The 16131-nt window shown below is 46.6% G+C and overlaps 1 protein-coding gene across 1 annotated transcript in view; it reads right to left on the reverse strand.

Moving 5' to 3' along the window:
• Positions 1–1910: 1910 nt before the first annotated feature.
• The window catches only part of AAGAB (alpha and gamma adaptin binding protein), a 35166-nt gene continuing 20945 nt past the window's right edge, over positions 1911–16131 (reverse strand). The window contains 7 exon segments of the mRNA XM_070762345.1: positions 1911–3465; positions 6665–6714; positions 8979–9083; positions 10285–10378; positions 11351–11426; positions 14254–14344; positions 15704–15793. Of these exon segments, the coding sequence (XP_070618446.1) occupies positions 3388–3465; positions 6665–6714; positions 8979–9083; positions 10285–10378; positions 11351–11426; positions 14254–14344; positions 15704–15793 (584 nt within the window). The 3' untranslated portion in view covers positions 1911–3387.

The raw sequence follows: 16131 nt of genomic DNA on the forward strand, positions 1-16131 counted from the left end.
GGGCTGGTTGGAGGTTTTAGGAGAAGAGAGGCTGCTGGAAGCTTTCCAGCAGGGGAACCCCCAAGGATAAAAATTCAAGGAGGATCCAGCAGAGGTTGAAGGACTGTTGAAAGCTGCCTTGAGACCAACTCCTAGATGACCTCTCTCGCCAGGGGTGGTTGGGACCGGACTGGACAAGAGGCAGGCTGTATCCCGGATGGGCAGGAGTGAAAATTTAGTTTCTGAATCCTCAAGAGACTGTCAGAAGCAGAATTGAAACTTTCCTAGGGTAGGGTAAGAAATGATTAGCCTCTCCAGAAGAAAGATACGGTTAAAATGTTTTTAACATGGTTTTAGGTATATATTTATTTATGCAACTAGTGCAGTAGCTGGATTCACTCAAGATGCTTCTCAACTTCAAGAGAGTTGGGGAAAGATTTGACAGAGGTGGAGGCCCAACCATTTTTCTCAGTAGTAAAGCACTTAAATTCTATTGGATTGGGCTCGCCCGTTCACTGTTGCCTTGGATGACTGATGTTCTTGGCAGAGGTGGGCTGCCAAGGTGGGACGGTGGCGTGTGCTCGTCCCCATGGCTCTGAGTGCTAGCGGAATCCAGCGCAATTCTGCTACAGCCCACCTCTGGAGAGGTCTCCAACCTTGGCCACTTTAAGACTTGGTTACTGTGCCAAAATACAGGCGCACCTGCCCAGGTGCAGTAGCAGAATTGCGCTGGATTCTGCTAGCACTCAGAGCCACGGGAGTGAGCACACGTCACAGTTCCACCTTAGCAGCCCATCTCTGCCAAGATCTTCTCCCCACCTTAGATGGAAGTAGATTGGTTTCTTGAGAAATAGTGGCTTCTCTCTAGCTCTTACGATATACGTTCTTCACCTGGTGTTTTGTACTTTTGGCTGTATATTGCTTGTTTTCCTTTGGCTTTTAGCTTCTATTAAAAGCTTTGTAACCTCCATGGCCTGTTCTTTCTAAATGTGAAGTTTCAAGTTCTGGGATGTTTTCCCCTTCTTTTCTAATAAACTTTTACGAATCCTTCTCCCCCGTTTTAGAAGTCAGGTGAATCCAACTTGAAAACGGGCAGCGGCTTCAACCAAGACAGGCCGTGGGGGGAACTACAAGTTTCCTCTTCCCCAAAAATTCCTGTGCCAGATGGGACTCCCCAGCCCAGTGATGGCAAACCTATGGCACGGTTGCCACACGGAGCCATATCTGCTAACACGCGAGCTGTTGCCCTAGCTCAACTCCAATGTGCATGTGTGTTCCGGCCAGCTGATTTTTGGCTCACAGAGAGGCTCTGGGAGGGCGTTTTTGGCTTCCAGAGAGCCTCCAGGAGGATAGGGGAGAGTGTTTTTACCCTCCCCCAGCTCCAGGGAAGCCTTGGGAGCCTGGGGAGAGTGAAACAGGAGCCTTCTGAGCCTACCAAAAGTTGGGAAAGAGTCCGTTTCTGTCCCCCAAAGCTGGCTGGGGAATTCTGGGAGTTGAAGTCCAAATATCTTCAAGTGGCCAAGGTTGGGAAACACTGCCCCAGAGGACCTCCAGTGGGCAGGGGACGCTATTTTCGCCCTCCCCAGGCATTGAATTATGGGTGTGGGCACTCAAGCATGCGCAATAGTGCACATCCACGCTCTTTCAGCTCTTAAGGGAAAAAAGATTTGCCCTCACTGCCCCAGCGATGAGAATGGGAGTGTAGACAGGCTGGGAAAGAGGCAACCTGTAGTCAGAAGCTGTTTCCCTTTGTTTGCTAGTTTGATCCCATGGCTGTTAAGTATCTACCTTTCATAGCCAGTCCTTCCCCTCAAAAGCTGTCTCGTCTCAAACTCTGCAACCCGAATTTGAGTTCCAGCCTGCAGAGGCCCTGTTGCTGCAGTCCCATCCTTTCCTGGATGGGCAGAATGCAAACTGACCAGACCTCGTCCTGTGTTTTGAGCAGACTTTATTCACCCTAACACAACATCAAACAAACAAAAGGTGTGTTCCCCCCCCCCCTCCCCCAGTGGCTGGACCAACACACAACCACCTTTCCCATCTCCACGTCTTTGCAGCAGCAGCTGGCATCCAACCCAACCGGGGATCAATGGCTGTGGATGATGGGAGCCGCAGCCCAAAACGGCCCATGAGCACCTGGGGGGCTACATCTCCCAGCAGAAGAGGTGTGAAAAAATTGCACAGAACGATAGGATCCCAACAGGCAGCACTGGTCAAGTTTCTAGCTGCGGTAACTCAAGTCTAAAGTGCTTCTGTCTGCCTGGGGGGGGGGGGGGGGGCTCCCTTCAGGCCTGGGAACGGCAGGAGGTGGCTCAGTTCTGCTAAAACTTGGTTCTGGTACCAAGAGAGCCCCAAGATTTACACACCTTTTGCAGGAAACAGCACGTAAGGGCCTGTCACCCCTGGCAGTCCCAAACTTTTCCGATTTGATGCTCCCGGGGGGTGGGAGAGGAAAGATTCCTTATGAGTGGCAAGCGTGCACATGGGCACAAACAGCTCTATTTGCACCAGTGGCATGTGGCTCCAGTGTTGACACAAATGGAACTCCACCCATGAATGTGAGCGCCCACCACTCACAAGTAGAGCTGTGTGCTTGCAAAGATCAGGGTTCCCTCTTGGCCTAAGGGATCTAGTAGAATCCTAACCTTCCTGGCTGCAGGTTTGGCGAAGAGTGCCCCTTCCCTCCCAAAGGAAGCCCCTTCCCTCGGTTGTTTCCAAAGGCTGTGATGCAACGGCCACCTTCAAGTGAGGCAGGAGTTGCCCACAGCCTCTCTGAGCTGCCACTGACCAGACCCTTGGGGTGGGGGGGAAGGAGAAGGCCTTTCAGGTGTTTCTCCTTGCTCTGGTTCGTCCTCTGCTTCCAGGCAGGGTAGATGGCACACAAGTGCTTTCTCCTTTTGGCCGGCCAGCATTGGGATAAACACTCGGCATCCGATTCCAAGTGAAGTTGAGCCAAGAGAAGCCGCCTCTTTCAGCGTTTTCCCCCCTTTTAAAGGTCTGGGGACATCAAGACCCCTAAACTCTTAACAGGCAACTTTCTACCAACATTCCCCTCCAGATTTCAACCGGTATTTTTGATATGGAAACAAGAAGGCAAATGGAACCGTGCTTGGTTTGTCTGAAAGCGGCAGCCGCCAAGGCACCGTGCAGCTTCTTTAGTTGGGAACAGGTTCGGTTCACTGGAAGGTCCACGCTCCCCTTGGTAAATCCAGACAAGGAGACCACAAAGGCAGCTGCTTTCCCGTGCTGCAGAACAAGAATGAACTAAGTCTCAAGGGACAACCCTCCCCTCCCCACCCCCAAATCTCTGCCAGAGAAAACGGGGCCTCGGCAACATGAAGGTAGCAGCCCCCTCCCCTGCCGCACATTCAGAACCGGCGTCCCGTTCCAGTCTGCAAGCCCCCGTCCTCAGTTGTCTTCGTCGGAAGACAAGCCTTCAATCTCCTCCTGGTCTCCTCTGATGGCCATCCAGAAGGCTTTGGCAACCTAGGAGACAAAGTGTAGGTTATTATCAAATTATTGCAACGATATGGAAAACCAATCTTGTCAATAATAAGGTTCTCATTATTCTGAATTATTTATGTCTATAAAATTATATTCTCTGTTATCTAGAATAAAGGTTACTTGCTAATTCAGCTCTAATTCACCTGGGGAGGGTGAAAAATGGACGTACCGGGCCCACCAGAGGTTACAAAATGGGTTGTTTTAGGCCTCCAGAGGGCATTGAATTGTGGGTGTGGGCACTCGTACATGCACGATAGCACATGCGCTTTCAGCACCCGGGGGAAAAAAGGTTTGCCATCACTGCCTTGGGGAATTGAAGTCCTTCTGTTAAGATGCTCTTCAGTTTATTCAGTCATTTTGTTGTGACAGGATTATTTTGCTTGCTGTGTGTCACAAATTAATCCTTCCCATTATAAAGGAATCCTCAATCTGAGTACTGTATTGGCAGTTCTGTGTTAGCAAAAACTTCAGAAGAGAAGGATTTAGGGGTAGTGATTTCTGACAGTCTCAAAATGGGTGAGCAGTGTGGTCGGGCAGTAGGGAAAGCAAGCAGGATGCTTGGCTGCATAGCTAGAGGTATAACAAGCAGGAAGAGGGAGACTGAGATCCCCTTATATAGAGCGCTGTTGAGACCACTTTTGGAGTACTGTGTTCAGTTCTGGAGATCTCACCTACAAAAAGATATTGACAAAATTGAACAGGTCCAAAGACGGGCTACAAGAATGGTGGAAGCTCTTAAGCATAAAACGTATCAGGAAAGACTTCATGAACTCCATCTGTATAGTCTGGAGGACAGAAGGAAAAGGGGGGACATGATCGAAACATTTAAATGTGTTAAAGGGTTAAATAAGGTCCAGGAGGGAAGTGTTTTTAATAGGAAAGTGAACACAAGAACAAGGGGATCTGAAGTTAGTTGGGGGAAAGATCAAAAGCAACATGAGAAAATATTATTTGACTGAAAGAGTAGTAGATCCTTGGAACAAACTTCCAGCAGACGTGGTTGGTAAATCCACAGTCACTGAATTTAAACATGCCTGGGATAAACATATATCCATTGTAAGATAAAATACAGGAAATAGTATAAGGGCAGACTAGATGGACCATGAGGTCTTTTTCTGCCATCAGTCTTCTATGTTTCTATAACTAGGTTAAGTGAAGAGTAAATGTTTTAGTTGTATACTCAAGAAATTGGTTATAAATAACCTGGCAAGTCTATGGGGAGAGCTTCAAACCTCTGAGCTGCTCATGCCAGAGAGAGAGAAAGCTCAGAAGCAGCACCCACAGAGAGATTCCTGGCCCAGACAAACCTTGCTTGAAGAAACCATGTCTCCCCTGTCAGTGATTTTTGCTTCTCTACATCAAGCAAAGAGGCTGGAACTCCTGCAGGCTCACCTGCCCCACACCTATGGGGGACAAGACACCCTACAAGCTCCCTGCTGCTAGATCTCTCAACTTAAGCCCTGGGGGCATCAGGACACACTTTGCTTCTATCCTGGAATCCGCAACATAGAGAAGCAAACAAAAAAAATTTTTTCATCTTGATTACAGAGATCCTACGCAATAGAGAACTAAGCACGAAACATAGAAACATAGAAGACTGATGGCAGAAAAAGACCTCATGGTCCATCTAATCTGCCCTTATATTATTTCCTGTATTTTATCTTACAATGGATATACGTTTATCCCAGGCATGTTTAAATTCAGTTACTGTGGATTTACCAACCACGTCTGCTGGAAGTTTGTTCCAAGGATCTACTACTCTTTCAGTGAAATAATATTTTCTCACGTTGCTTTTGATCTTTCCCCCAACTAACTCCAGATTGTGTCCCCTTGTTCTTGTGTTCACTTTCCTATTAAAAACACTTCCCTCCTGAACCTTATTTAACCCTTTAACATATTTAAATGTTTCGATGATGTCCCCCCTTTTCCTTCTGTCCTCCAGACTATACAGATTGAGTTCATAATTTTGATTTTGGTTGGAGAGAGAAGCTACCAAGGGAAGAAGAGACCAGGGTTAGAAACCTCTCAGAAAGATCCTAGGGCAGGGATGGCGAACCTATGGCATGGGTGCCACAGGTGGCACATAGAGCCATATCTGCTGGCACACGAGCCATTGCCCTAGCTCACCTCCAGCACATATATGCGCACCGGGTAGCTAATTTTCGGCTTGCAAAGAGACTTTGGGAGGGCGTTTTTGACTTCCAGAGAGCCTCCGGGGGGATGGGGAGGCCTCAGGAGCCTGGGGAGGGTGAAAAACAGGCCTGCTGGGCCCACCAGAAGTTGGGAAATGGGCTGTTTCTGGCCTCTGGGGGGGGGAGGCAATTTTCACCCTCCCCAGGCATTGAATTATGGGTGTGGCACTTGCGCAGGCAGGATAGTGTGTGCGTACATGCTTTTGGCACCCGAGGGTAAAAAGGTTCCCATCACTGTCTGTTGTGATTCAGCCTGAGGCTCCTCAGGGACCGGCTGGATCTCTGCCGGATCCATGCCCAGAGGAGGAGGACAGTGAACAGGAGGGGGAGGACCAGGCAGACGGGGGAGAGGAACGTCAGGAAGAGGAGGAGGGAGAGCAGCCTGAGACCCCCGGGGGGGGGGCTCTCCCCAGCTAGTAGCCTGGATTCATTGGATGAAGACGCACAGGCTATAATAGACATGAAGCAGCGACGAGCAGCTCAAAGACGGGGCCAATTAGAAAGGTATTTCCATCCCTGAATTGGCAACAGCTGGGTTTGGGTATGGTTCTCCTCAGCAGGGTTCAAAGGCATGCCCGCCCTTACAGTCTTGTGGAGAGTTATCAATTGGGAGTCCTGTGACCTTGCTTCGATCCTCGGCGTCTCTGATCTTGGCTTGTGGCCTAGAAGTCTGGAAGACTTGGGGGAGGCGTGGGTTTTATTATCTCCAGGATTGTTTTTGCCAGCAAGAATCCTGTTTTATTGCCTGGCCTTCGTGAAACCTCTGTGAAGCTTCATAGTGTTCCTGTCTGTAAGAACAGTTTTTGTTACCTGTGTTTGCTTTGAATTATATAAACTGCCTTTGCTTTTTACCAGTGTGTCTGGATACTCTTTTTGGTTGGTGTTGGCGTCTGGGGGGACCCAGACAGAACACTGTCCTAGGGTGCTAGTAAGCAGCGCCTGGCTGGGTTTGGGCTCAGGAACAAGGGATTTCCCATCCCACGACTTACCTTTTCGGCATGCAGCTTTCTTTGTTCGTGAGGCAGGGTGGCAGCCTTTTCTGGAGAATGAAAGGGAAAGAGAAGTCACCTTTGGCTAGGGAGCAAAGAAAGACATCGGTGGGGATGGAATGAAAACGCGACTTGCAAAGACACAAGGAGGATGGATTGATCTTGGCCGTCTGTTGCGCAGAAACTGCCCTAAGAACATAAGAACCTAAGAAGAGCCCTGCTGAATCAGGCCAAAGCCCATCGAGTCCAGCATTCTGTGTCCCACAGTGGCCCACTAATTGTCCATGGGGATCTTGAGCAGAAAGAGAAGGCAAGACCCTCCCTTTCCCTTGACTCCCAACAAATGGTACTCAAGGGAACCCTACCTGCCTCAACCAACATAGAGGCAGCACAACATCCGTTTCAATAATCACCTATAATACACTTGCCATCCATGAATCTGTCTAATCCTGCCTTGAAGCTATCAAGGCTGACAGCTGTCACGACCTCTTCTGGAAGTGAATTCCATCAACCAACGACCCTCTGGGTGAAGAAATATTTCCCTTGATTTGTCCTCACTTTCTTACCTATGAGCTTTAGGGAGTGCCCCCTCGTCCTAGTATTGTGTGATAGAGAAAATAAGTTTTCTCTATCCACCTTTTCTATCCCATGCATGATTTTATACACTTCGATCAAGTCACCTCTTAAACTCCGTCTTTCAAGGCTGAAGAGACCAAGACGTTGCAACCTGGTTTCATAAGGGAGGGGCTCCATTTCCTTGATCTTTCTTGTTGCCCTTTTTTGCACCTTTTCCTGTTCCATTATATCCATTTTGAGGTGCGGTGACCAGAATTGTACACAGTACTCCAAGTGTGGTCTCACCATCGATTTGCCCTGCCCTAAAAGAAGCCAGAAGCAGCCGCTGGGCTGGCAGGAACCGATGGGTGTAACTTTGGCTGTCCCCACCTCTGATCACACATTCTAGACAGGGGTCTCCAGAGGTGGGCAGCTAAGGTCGAACGGTAATGTGTGCTCGTCCCCGTGGCTCTGAGTGCTAGCGCAGTCCAGTGTAATTCTCTGAAAAGTGTTTGGAAATTTCAGATCGTGCAGAATGCAACTGCGAGAGCAATCATGGGCTTCCCCAGGTATGCCCATGTCACACCAACACTACGCAGTCTGCATTGGCTGCCAATCAATTTCCGGTCACAATTCAAAGTGTTGGTTATTACCTATAAAGCCCTTCATGGCATCGGACCAGAATATCTCCGGGACCGCCTTCTGCCGCACGAATCCCAGCGACCGATTAGGTCCCACAGAGTTGGCCTTCTCCGGGTCCCATGGACTAAACAATGTCGTTTGGCGGGTCCCAGGGGAAGAGCCTTCTCTGTGGCGGCCCCGACTCTCTGGAACCAGCTCCCCCCGGAGATTAGAACTGCCCCCACCCTCCTTGCGTTCCGTAAACTCCTTAAAACCCACCTTTGCCGCCAGGCATGGGGGAATTGAGATATCTCCCCCAGACCTATACAATTTATGTATGATATGTTTGTATATACAGTGGTACCTCAAGATACGAACCCCTCGTCTTACGAACAACTCGTGATACGAACCCGGGGTTCAGAAAAATTTTGCCTCTTACGAACTTTTTTCGAGTTACGAACCGGCGTTCGGAGACTGCTGGGAAGCCGCGCGGCTGTTTTAAAAGGTGACAGCCGGGCGGCGGGGCTTCCCAGAAGCCTCCCGAACGCCGGTTCGTAACTCGAACAAAGTTCGTAAGAAGAGGCAAAATTTTTCTGAACCCCGGGTTCGGTTCGGGAGGTTGCTGGGAAGCCCCCTAGGCCAGCTGCGACCTTTTAAAACAGCCGCGCGGCTTCCCAGCAGTCGCCAAAAGCCGTTTTTTTGGTTGCACGGATTAATTGACTTTACATTGTTTCCTATGGGAAACAATGTTTCATCTTACGAATCTTTTGTCTTACGAACCTCCTCCTTGCACCAATTAAGTTCGTCTCATGAGGTATTACTGTATGTCTGATTAATAATGGGGTTTTTAAAATGTTTTTAAATTATTAGATTTGTTATGAATTGTTCTATTGCTGTTGTGAGCCGCCCCGAGTCTACGGAGAGGGGCAGCATACAAATCTGATAGATACATAGATAGATAGATAGGTAGGTAGGTAGGTAGGTAGGCAGGCAGGCAGACAGACAGACAGACAGACAGACAGACAGACAGACAGACAGACAGACAGACAGATAGATTATGCTACTGCACCTGGGCAGGTAGCCAAATCACGAGAAAACAAGTTATTTTCCAAGTTTGGGGAAACAAACCGAAGGCTACCTTTCATTTCCTTCAACTTGGAGAAGAGTCGCTCAAAGTTCTCGATGTCTCCTTCTCCCGAGGTGAGGCTAGCAAGTTCTTGGATGTCCGTGTCCAGCACTGGGTCTGCAAAGAAGGCCAAAAGAGAGGCAGCTCTCAACAGGAACAGGTACAATTCACCGTGGGACAATTTAACAATTCTATTTAATTATTTAAAATACATTTTAAAAAATTTAAAAAATATTTAAAATAGTGAATAGCAAAAAAAAAATGGCTTTGCACATTTCATTTCATCCCTCCAATTGCATCTCTTCTTTAATTATTCTATTCCACCCTTTCTTTGATATTAGTGTCACTCTTGTCCCACCGTGAGTTGTCCTGGGGGGAGATGGTCGTGGTGAATGATCCAGCAGGCAGTTGGCCATAGAAACATAGAAGATTGACGGCAGAAAAAGACCTCATGGTCCATCTAGTCTGCCCTTATACTATTTCCTGTATTTTATCTTAGGATGAATACATGTTTATCCCAGGCATGTTTAAATTCAGTTATTGTGGATTTACCAACCACGTCTGCTGGAAGTTTGTTCCAAGTATCTACTACTCTTTCAGTAAAATGATATTTTCTCAAGTTGCTTCTGATCTTTCCCCCAATAACCTCAGATTGTGTCCCCTTGTTCTTGGGTTCACTTTCCTATTGAAAACACTTCCCTCCTGAACCTTATTTAACTCTTTAACATATTTAAATGTTTCCATCATGTCCCCCCTTTTCCTTCTGTCCTCCAGACTATACAGATCGAGTTCATGATCAGTTTTATGCTTAAGACCTTCCACCATTCTTGTAGCCCGTCTTTGGACCCGTTCAATTTTGTCAATATCTTTTTGTAGGTGAGGTCTCCAGAACTGAACACAGTATTCCAAATGTGGCCTCACCAGCGCTCTATATAGTGGGATCACAATCTCCCTCTTCCTGCTTGTTATACCTCTAGCTATGCAGCCAAGCATTCTACTTGCTTTCCCTACCGCCTGACCGCACTGCTCACCCATTTTGAGACTGTCAGAAATCGCGACCCCTAAATCCTTCTCTTCTGAAGTTTTTGCTAACACAGAACTGCCAATATAATACTCATGTTGAATGTCCTAGACCCGCCCTCACTGACTCGATTGACGGACTGAGCAGGAGGTGGGGCTGAGCCACTCTTGCAACCCCCGAGAGTCCTCCTGGGGGGGGGGGGGGTTGGATGGGCTGGAAGAACTTCTTGCAAAAGAACAGATGGAGGACACGCCCCTGTTTTCTCCCCTTCACCCTATTTAGCAAAGAGGCTCTTACCAGCCACGGTGTCTCCCTGTGTTGCCTCCGCGGGGGCCAGGGCTGCTTCCGAATCCAGCACAGACTGGGCCCTCTCTGCCGGCAAAGAGTTGGCCTGGCGGGGAGCGAAAGAAGCCAAATCAGACTCCACACCCTCCAGCGGAAATTGGCACAAAGAGCGCGTTGGCCTGAGCCCACCTCAAGGATACAAACTCCACGAAGCCAACAAGAGCCAAGCCGGTTCAAAAGGACACCTGGGTCCAAATTTTAGGTAAATTCCAATTGCAATTCCAAACAAATAACCTGGTTGTCCCTGAGGCTTAAATGTTTTAATTGTAAATAACATCATTACATTTCCAGGCCTTTTTTTTTTATTATTATTTTTAATTAATTTTTAACAAGTTTATATACACACAACATAAAACAATGTATAGTGAAATGTGCCCACCACCCAAACACACACACATTCCCCATCACCAAATCGGGGGTGTTTCTTGTATAGTCCACTTGACCCAAGAGCAATGTATCTATTTACATATTATAGAGTGATTCCAATTTATTTCCTGTAGCTTGGTCTCGGATTCTGCTCATCATATATCGTCTTACCTTGTCCCACCGTCCCATCAGTTGTCCCAGCTCAGTTTCATTATCCGAATTTATCCTTTTATCCATAATTTCAAATTGAATATGGTCCACCATGTACCTATACCAATTTTGCATTGTCCATTTTGTCGCATCCTTCCAACCCAAAACTATTACTGCCTGAGCGCTTTCTATTGCTACTTTTTTTATTTCTCTAAATTCTCCCATCACATTACTTTTAACTAGTACTGCCATTTCCTTAGTGATTGTCCATTGTATATTTAGCATTCTATTAATGTCCTCTTGCACTTTTTGCCAAAATTCCTGCACTATCGGGCATTCCCAAAAAATATTTGAAGATAAAGGGCCCTGCCCAACCGATTACCCCAGGGTTAAATGCGGGGCATAACAGATTCAGAAGAAGAAAAAAGGCAAAACAGCCCAGGATAAAGCTGCAAGGAGATAGACAATCCCACCCAGGAATTTTTTTAAAATGACTGCTTACTTCTGGAGCTTCGTTCTCGTCTGACCCGATTCTGTGCTCTGCCCCTGCTAAGGCTGGGAAAAGGCCGAAGCTGTGACTTGCCTCTGAAAAGGAAGAAAGGACCGTCAGTTAGCAGAAGGCTTCGGTGGCTGGTCAGGCATCACACAGCCCTGACCTGGAGGGATGTCAAAAAGGTGCAGAAGTTGGTGATAAATGGACAGCTAGCCACACTATCTATGGAAGAAGGCCTGATGTTGATGCCGCCCCGAGTCTCCGGAGAGGGGCAGCATACAAATCCAATAAATAATAATAATAATAATAATAATAATAATAATAATAATATAACTTGGGAGGGGTGATTTTCACGAGGGAGCAGATGCAGTCGCAAATAATTTAATAATAATAATAATTTATTAGATTTGTATGCCTCCCCTCTCCGAAGACTCGGGGCGGCTCACAACAATAATAAAAACAATGTTACAGTGGAACAAATCTAATAATAAAAGAGAAAAAACATATAAAACCCCATCGTTTAAAACCAAACAACACATACATACCAAACATAAAATATAAAAAGCCTGGGGGAGGTGTCTCAGTTCCCCCATGCCTGGCAAAATAGGTGGGTCTTGAGTAATTTACAAAAGACAAGGAGGGTGGGGGCAGTTCTAATCTCCAGGGGGGGAGTTGATTCCAGAGGGCTGGGGCCGCCACAGAGAAGGCTCTTCCCCTGGGGCCCGCCAAACGACATTGTTTAGTCGACGACTAAAAGAATGCAAAGCATTCTTTCGAATAGGTTCAAGGCCTTCTCCAGGTCCTGTCTGCCAAACAATGTCATTTGGGAGGGACACAGGGAAGGGCCTTCTTTGTGGCAGCTCCAGCCCTTTGGAACCAACTGCCCCTGGACATTCGCACTATTCCTGCCCTAATGGCCTTCTGGAAAGCCGGGGTGGCACAGTAGGTAAGAGTGCTGTACTGCAGGCCACTGAAGCTGAGTGTAGATCTGTAGGTCAGCGGTTCAAATCTCATCACCGGCTCAAGGTTGACTCAGCTTTCCATCCTTCCGAGGTGGGTAAAATGAGGACCCGGATTGTGGGGGCAATAGGCTGGCTCTATTAAAAAGTGCTAACACGTTGTAAGCTGCCCTGAGTCTAAGGAGAAGGGCGGCATACAAATCGAATAAATAAATAAAATAAACTAAGACCTGGGACCATGAATGAATGACTGAATGTCTGAGTGTTATTAATAGGGTTTATTGTAGTCATATCTGGACTAGAAGATCTCCAAAGTCCCTTCCAACTCTGTTATTCTACAATTCAAGGAGTCCAACCTGTTACAAGAATCCATAAATCAAAGCATCCATGCTACTTATGCCAACTTCCTAGACAACTGATTTTGTAATTGAATTCTTCTTGTTGGGAAGACACAACTCCCAGCAAAATCTGTTTCCTCTTGTTATTCCATAATGTGTCCCCCCCTCTGCCCCCCATGGACTGTTGAGAGCAAGTGATGGCTGGCTCTTGCCTTTCCAGACATTCCTCGGGTAACAGGGATCCCGGCTGGGAAAGGAATTCCCACAGAATTATTATTTTTTATAATTATTTATTAGATTTGTATGCCGCCCCTTTCTGTAGACTCAGGGCAGCTTACAACAGTGATAAAAACAATATATAATGACAAATCTAATAGTTAGAATCTAAAATAACAATAATACATTTAAAAAGTCTAAAAAACAAGGAGCCCCAATATATTAAAAACATACATATTTATTTATTTATTTATTTTATTTATTAGATTTGTATGCCGCCCCTCTCCGTAGACTCGGGGCGGCTCACAATACAATAAAACAGTTCATGACAAATCTAATAATTTACAATTTAAAATATTTAAAAAACCCATTATTAAAAAGACATATATACATACATACATAGTCATATCATGCACAGAAACTACATAGGCAGGGGGAGATGTCTCAGTTCCCCCACGCTTGACGACAGAGGTGGGTTTTAAGGAGTTTTCGAAAGGCAAGGAGGGAGGGGGCAGTTCTGATCTCTGGAGGGAGCTGATTCCAGAAGGTTGGAGCCATCACAGAGAAGGCTCTTCCCCTGGGTCCCGCCAGACGACATTGTTTAGTCAACGGGACCCGGAGGAGACCAACTCTGTGGGACCTAACCGGTCGCTGGGATTCGTGCGGCAGAAGGCGGTCTCGTAGATACCCTGGTCCGGTGCCATGAAGGGCTTTATAGGTGATGACCAACACTTTGAATTGTGACCGGAAACTGATCAGCAACCAATGCAGACTGCGGAGTGTTGGAGTAACATGGGCATATTTGGGAAAGCCCATGATTGCTGTCGCAGCTGCATTCTGCACGATCTGAAGTTTCCGAACACTCTTCAAAGGTAGCCCCATGTAGAGAGCGTTACAATAGTTGAACCTCGAGGTGATGAGGGCCAATGGCCCGGGAACAATTGCACTACCCCCCAGTCCAGAAAATTACAGTGTTCCCTCAATTTTTGCGGGGGATGCGTTCCGAGGCCGCCCGCGAAAGTCGAATTTCCGCAAAGTAGAGATGCAGAAGTAAATACACTATTTTTGGCTATGAACAGTATCCTAAGCCTTCCCTTAACATTTTAAACCTCTAAATAACAATTTCCCATTCCCTTAGCAACCATTTAGATTATTACTCACCATCTTTATTTATTAAAGTTTATTTTAAAAAATGTTTTTTAAAGGCAGACGAAAGTTTAGCAATGACATATGATGTCATCGGGCGGGAAAAACCGTGGTATGGGGGGGGGAACCGCGAAGTATTTTTTAATTAATATTTTTGAAAAACCGTGGTATAGATGTTCCGCGAAGTTCGAACCCGCGAAAATCGAGGGAACACTGTATTTGCATTGATTTTTAAAAGCTGACCTTAAAAAGCCCCTACCGTTTTTTCATCACCACGTTTGACCAGACGTTGGCATTCAAGGCTTGGATGATTCGCTTCACTCCGGTAGATTCTGGAAAATCGTCTAAAATGGAAAGAGAGCAGAGTTGGAATATGACTTACTACAAAGGCTTCATCAGAAACAGAATCCTCTTCATTTAACGGCCCTGTCATCCTTTGCGGGGTGGAGCCTGGGCAACTGAATGGAGCTAGCAGAGGGTTTACTGGCCCATTGCCCTTCCTGTCGCCAGTGTGGGGTTTTGTTCAGCAGATACCGTATTTTTTGGAGTATAAGACGCACCTTTTCTTCCCTAAAAGAGAGTGGAAATTCAGGTGCGTCTTATACCATGAATGCAGCTTTTTTGGAAGCTTCCCCCCCCCCCCCAGCCCTAACTAGGTGCTAACAATCTTCCTAGCTCTTATCTTGTAAGTTCTTTCATTGTTACTGTCTGTGAAGAATGTTTTCCAAGCCCTAAGTCTGTGCAGGTTTTTTTTTTCATTGCTCTAACTTGCTCCAGATGTTTCTTTCCAGCCCTAACTAGGTGCTAACGATGTTCCCAGCTCTTACCCACTTGCATGCTCTTTCACTGTTACTCTCTGTGAGTAATGTTTTCCAAACCATGTCTTTGTAGGTTTTTTATTGTTTTACTTGCTCCAAATGTTTCTTTCCAGCCCTAAACAGATGCTAACAATGTTCCCAGCTTTGCAAGATCTTTCATTGTTATTCTCTGCGAAGAATGTTTACCGAACCCTGTCTTTGTAGTTGTTGTTTTTTCATTCTCTACTTGCTCTGAATGTTTCTTTCCAGCCTAACCAGGTGCTAACAATGTTCCCAGCTCTTACTGGCTTGCAAGATCTTTCATTGTTACTCTCTCCAAATAAGGTTCTTTTAAAGCCCTAACCAGGGGATTTGCTGAAGCTGACCAGACTCAGGATGCTACCCAGATGAATACGTGGTAACCAGATTATTTTCTCTATTTTCTTCCCCCAAAACTAAGGTGCGTCTTATACTCCAAAAATATGGTACAGTATATTCTCAGTGTGCCCAAAGAGAGAAACATCTACCTCTCCTAGGATTGAACTCACAACTTCCTGATTGTGAGCCGAGAACTGCACCACTGGGCCACCGCACCAATCTCTTCGTCAGAACTAAAATGAGGATTCAGAAACTGAGAAAGATAAACAAGGCCTGGAAACGGTCCTCTTAAGAAGACCATTCTCAGTTCTCAATTTGAATGTAACACCACCAGACAGGGAGACCTCACAGAACATTGGCAGGAGCATTGCAGAATTACAGCCAGATTTCCGTTACGGAGCAGAACAGTCAGTCGTTAAGGGAGCTTTGCCCCATTATATGACCTTTATTGCCATTGTCATTAAGTGAATGACGGTGAGACTGAAACGGAACCATTTGAAAGCCGCTGGGGGCAGGAGGCAACCTCACCGTCCTCATCTGGAAGTTCCTCGGGGTTGAGCTCCACCAATTCAAAGCTGTGTTTGATGCACCACTCTTGGGCCTTCTGTCGGTTGATGCCTACAAAGAGAAGAGGAAAGGCATTGATTTGGCCAGGAAAACTATTGGAACATTCTGGGGAATGCTGCATGTGGATATAATAATAATTAATAATAATTTATTAGATTTGTATGCCGCCCCTCTCCACAGTCACTCATGCCCTCATCACCTCGAGGCGCGACTACTGTAACACTCTCTACATGGGGCTACCTTTGAAAAGTGTTCGGAAACTTCAGATCGTGCAGAATGCAGTTGCAAGAGCTATCATGGGCTTTCCTAAACATGCCTATGTTACACCAACACTCCGCAGTCTGCATTGGTTGCCGATCGGTTTCTGGTCACAATTCAAAGTGTTGGTT

The sequence above is a fragment of the Erythrolamprus reginae genome, chromosome 10 (genome assembly GCF_031021105.1).
Source record: "Erythrolamprus reginae isolate rEryReg1 chromosome 10, rEryReg1.hap1, whole genome shotgun sequence".
Classification (NCBI taxonomy): domain Eukaryota; kingdom Metazoa; phylum Chordata; class Lepidosauria; order Squamata; family Dipsadidae; genus Erythrolamprus; species Erythrolamprus reginae.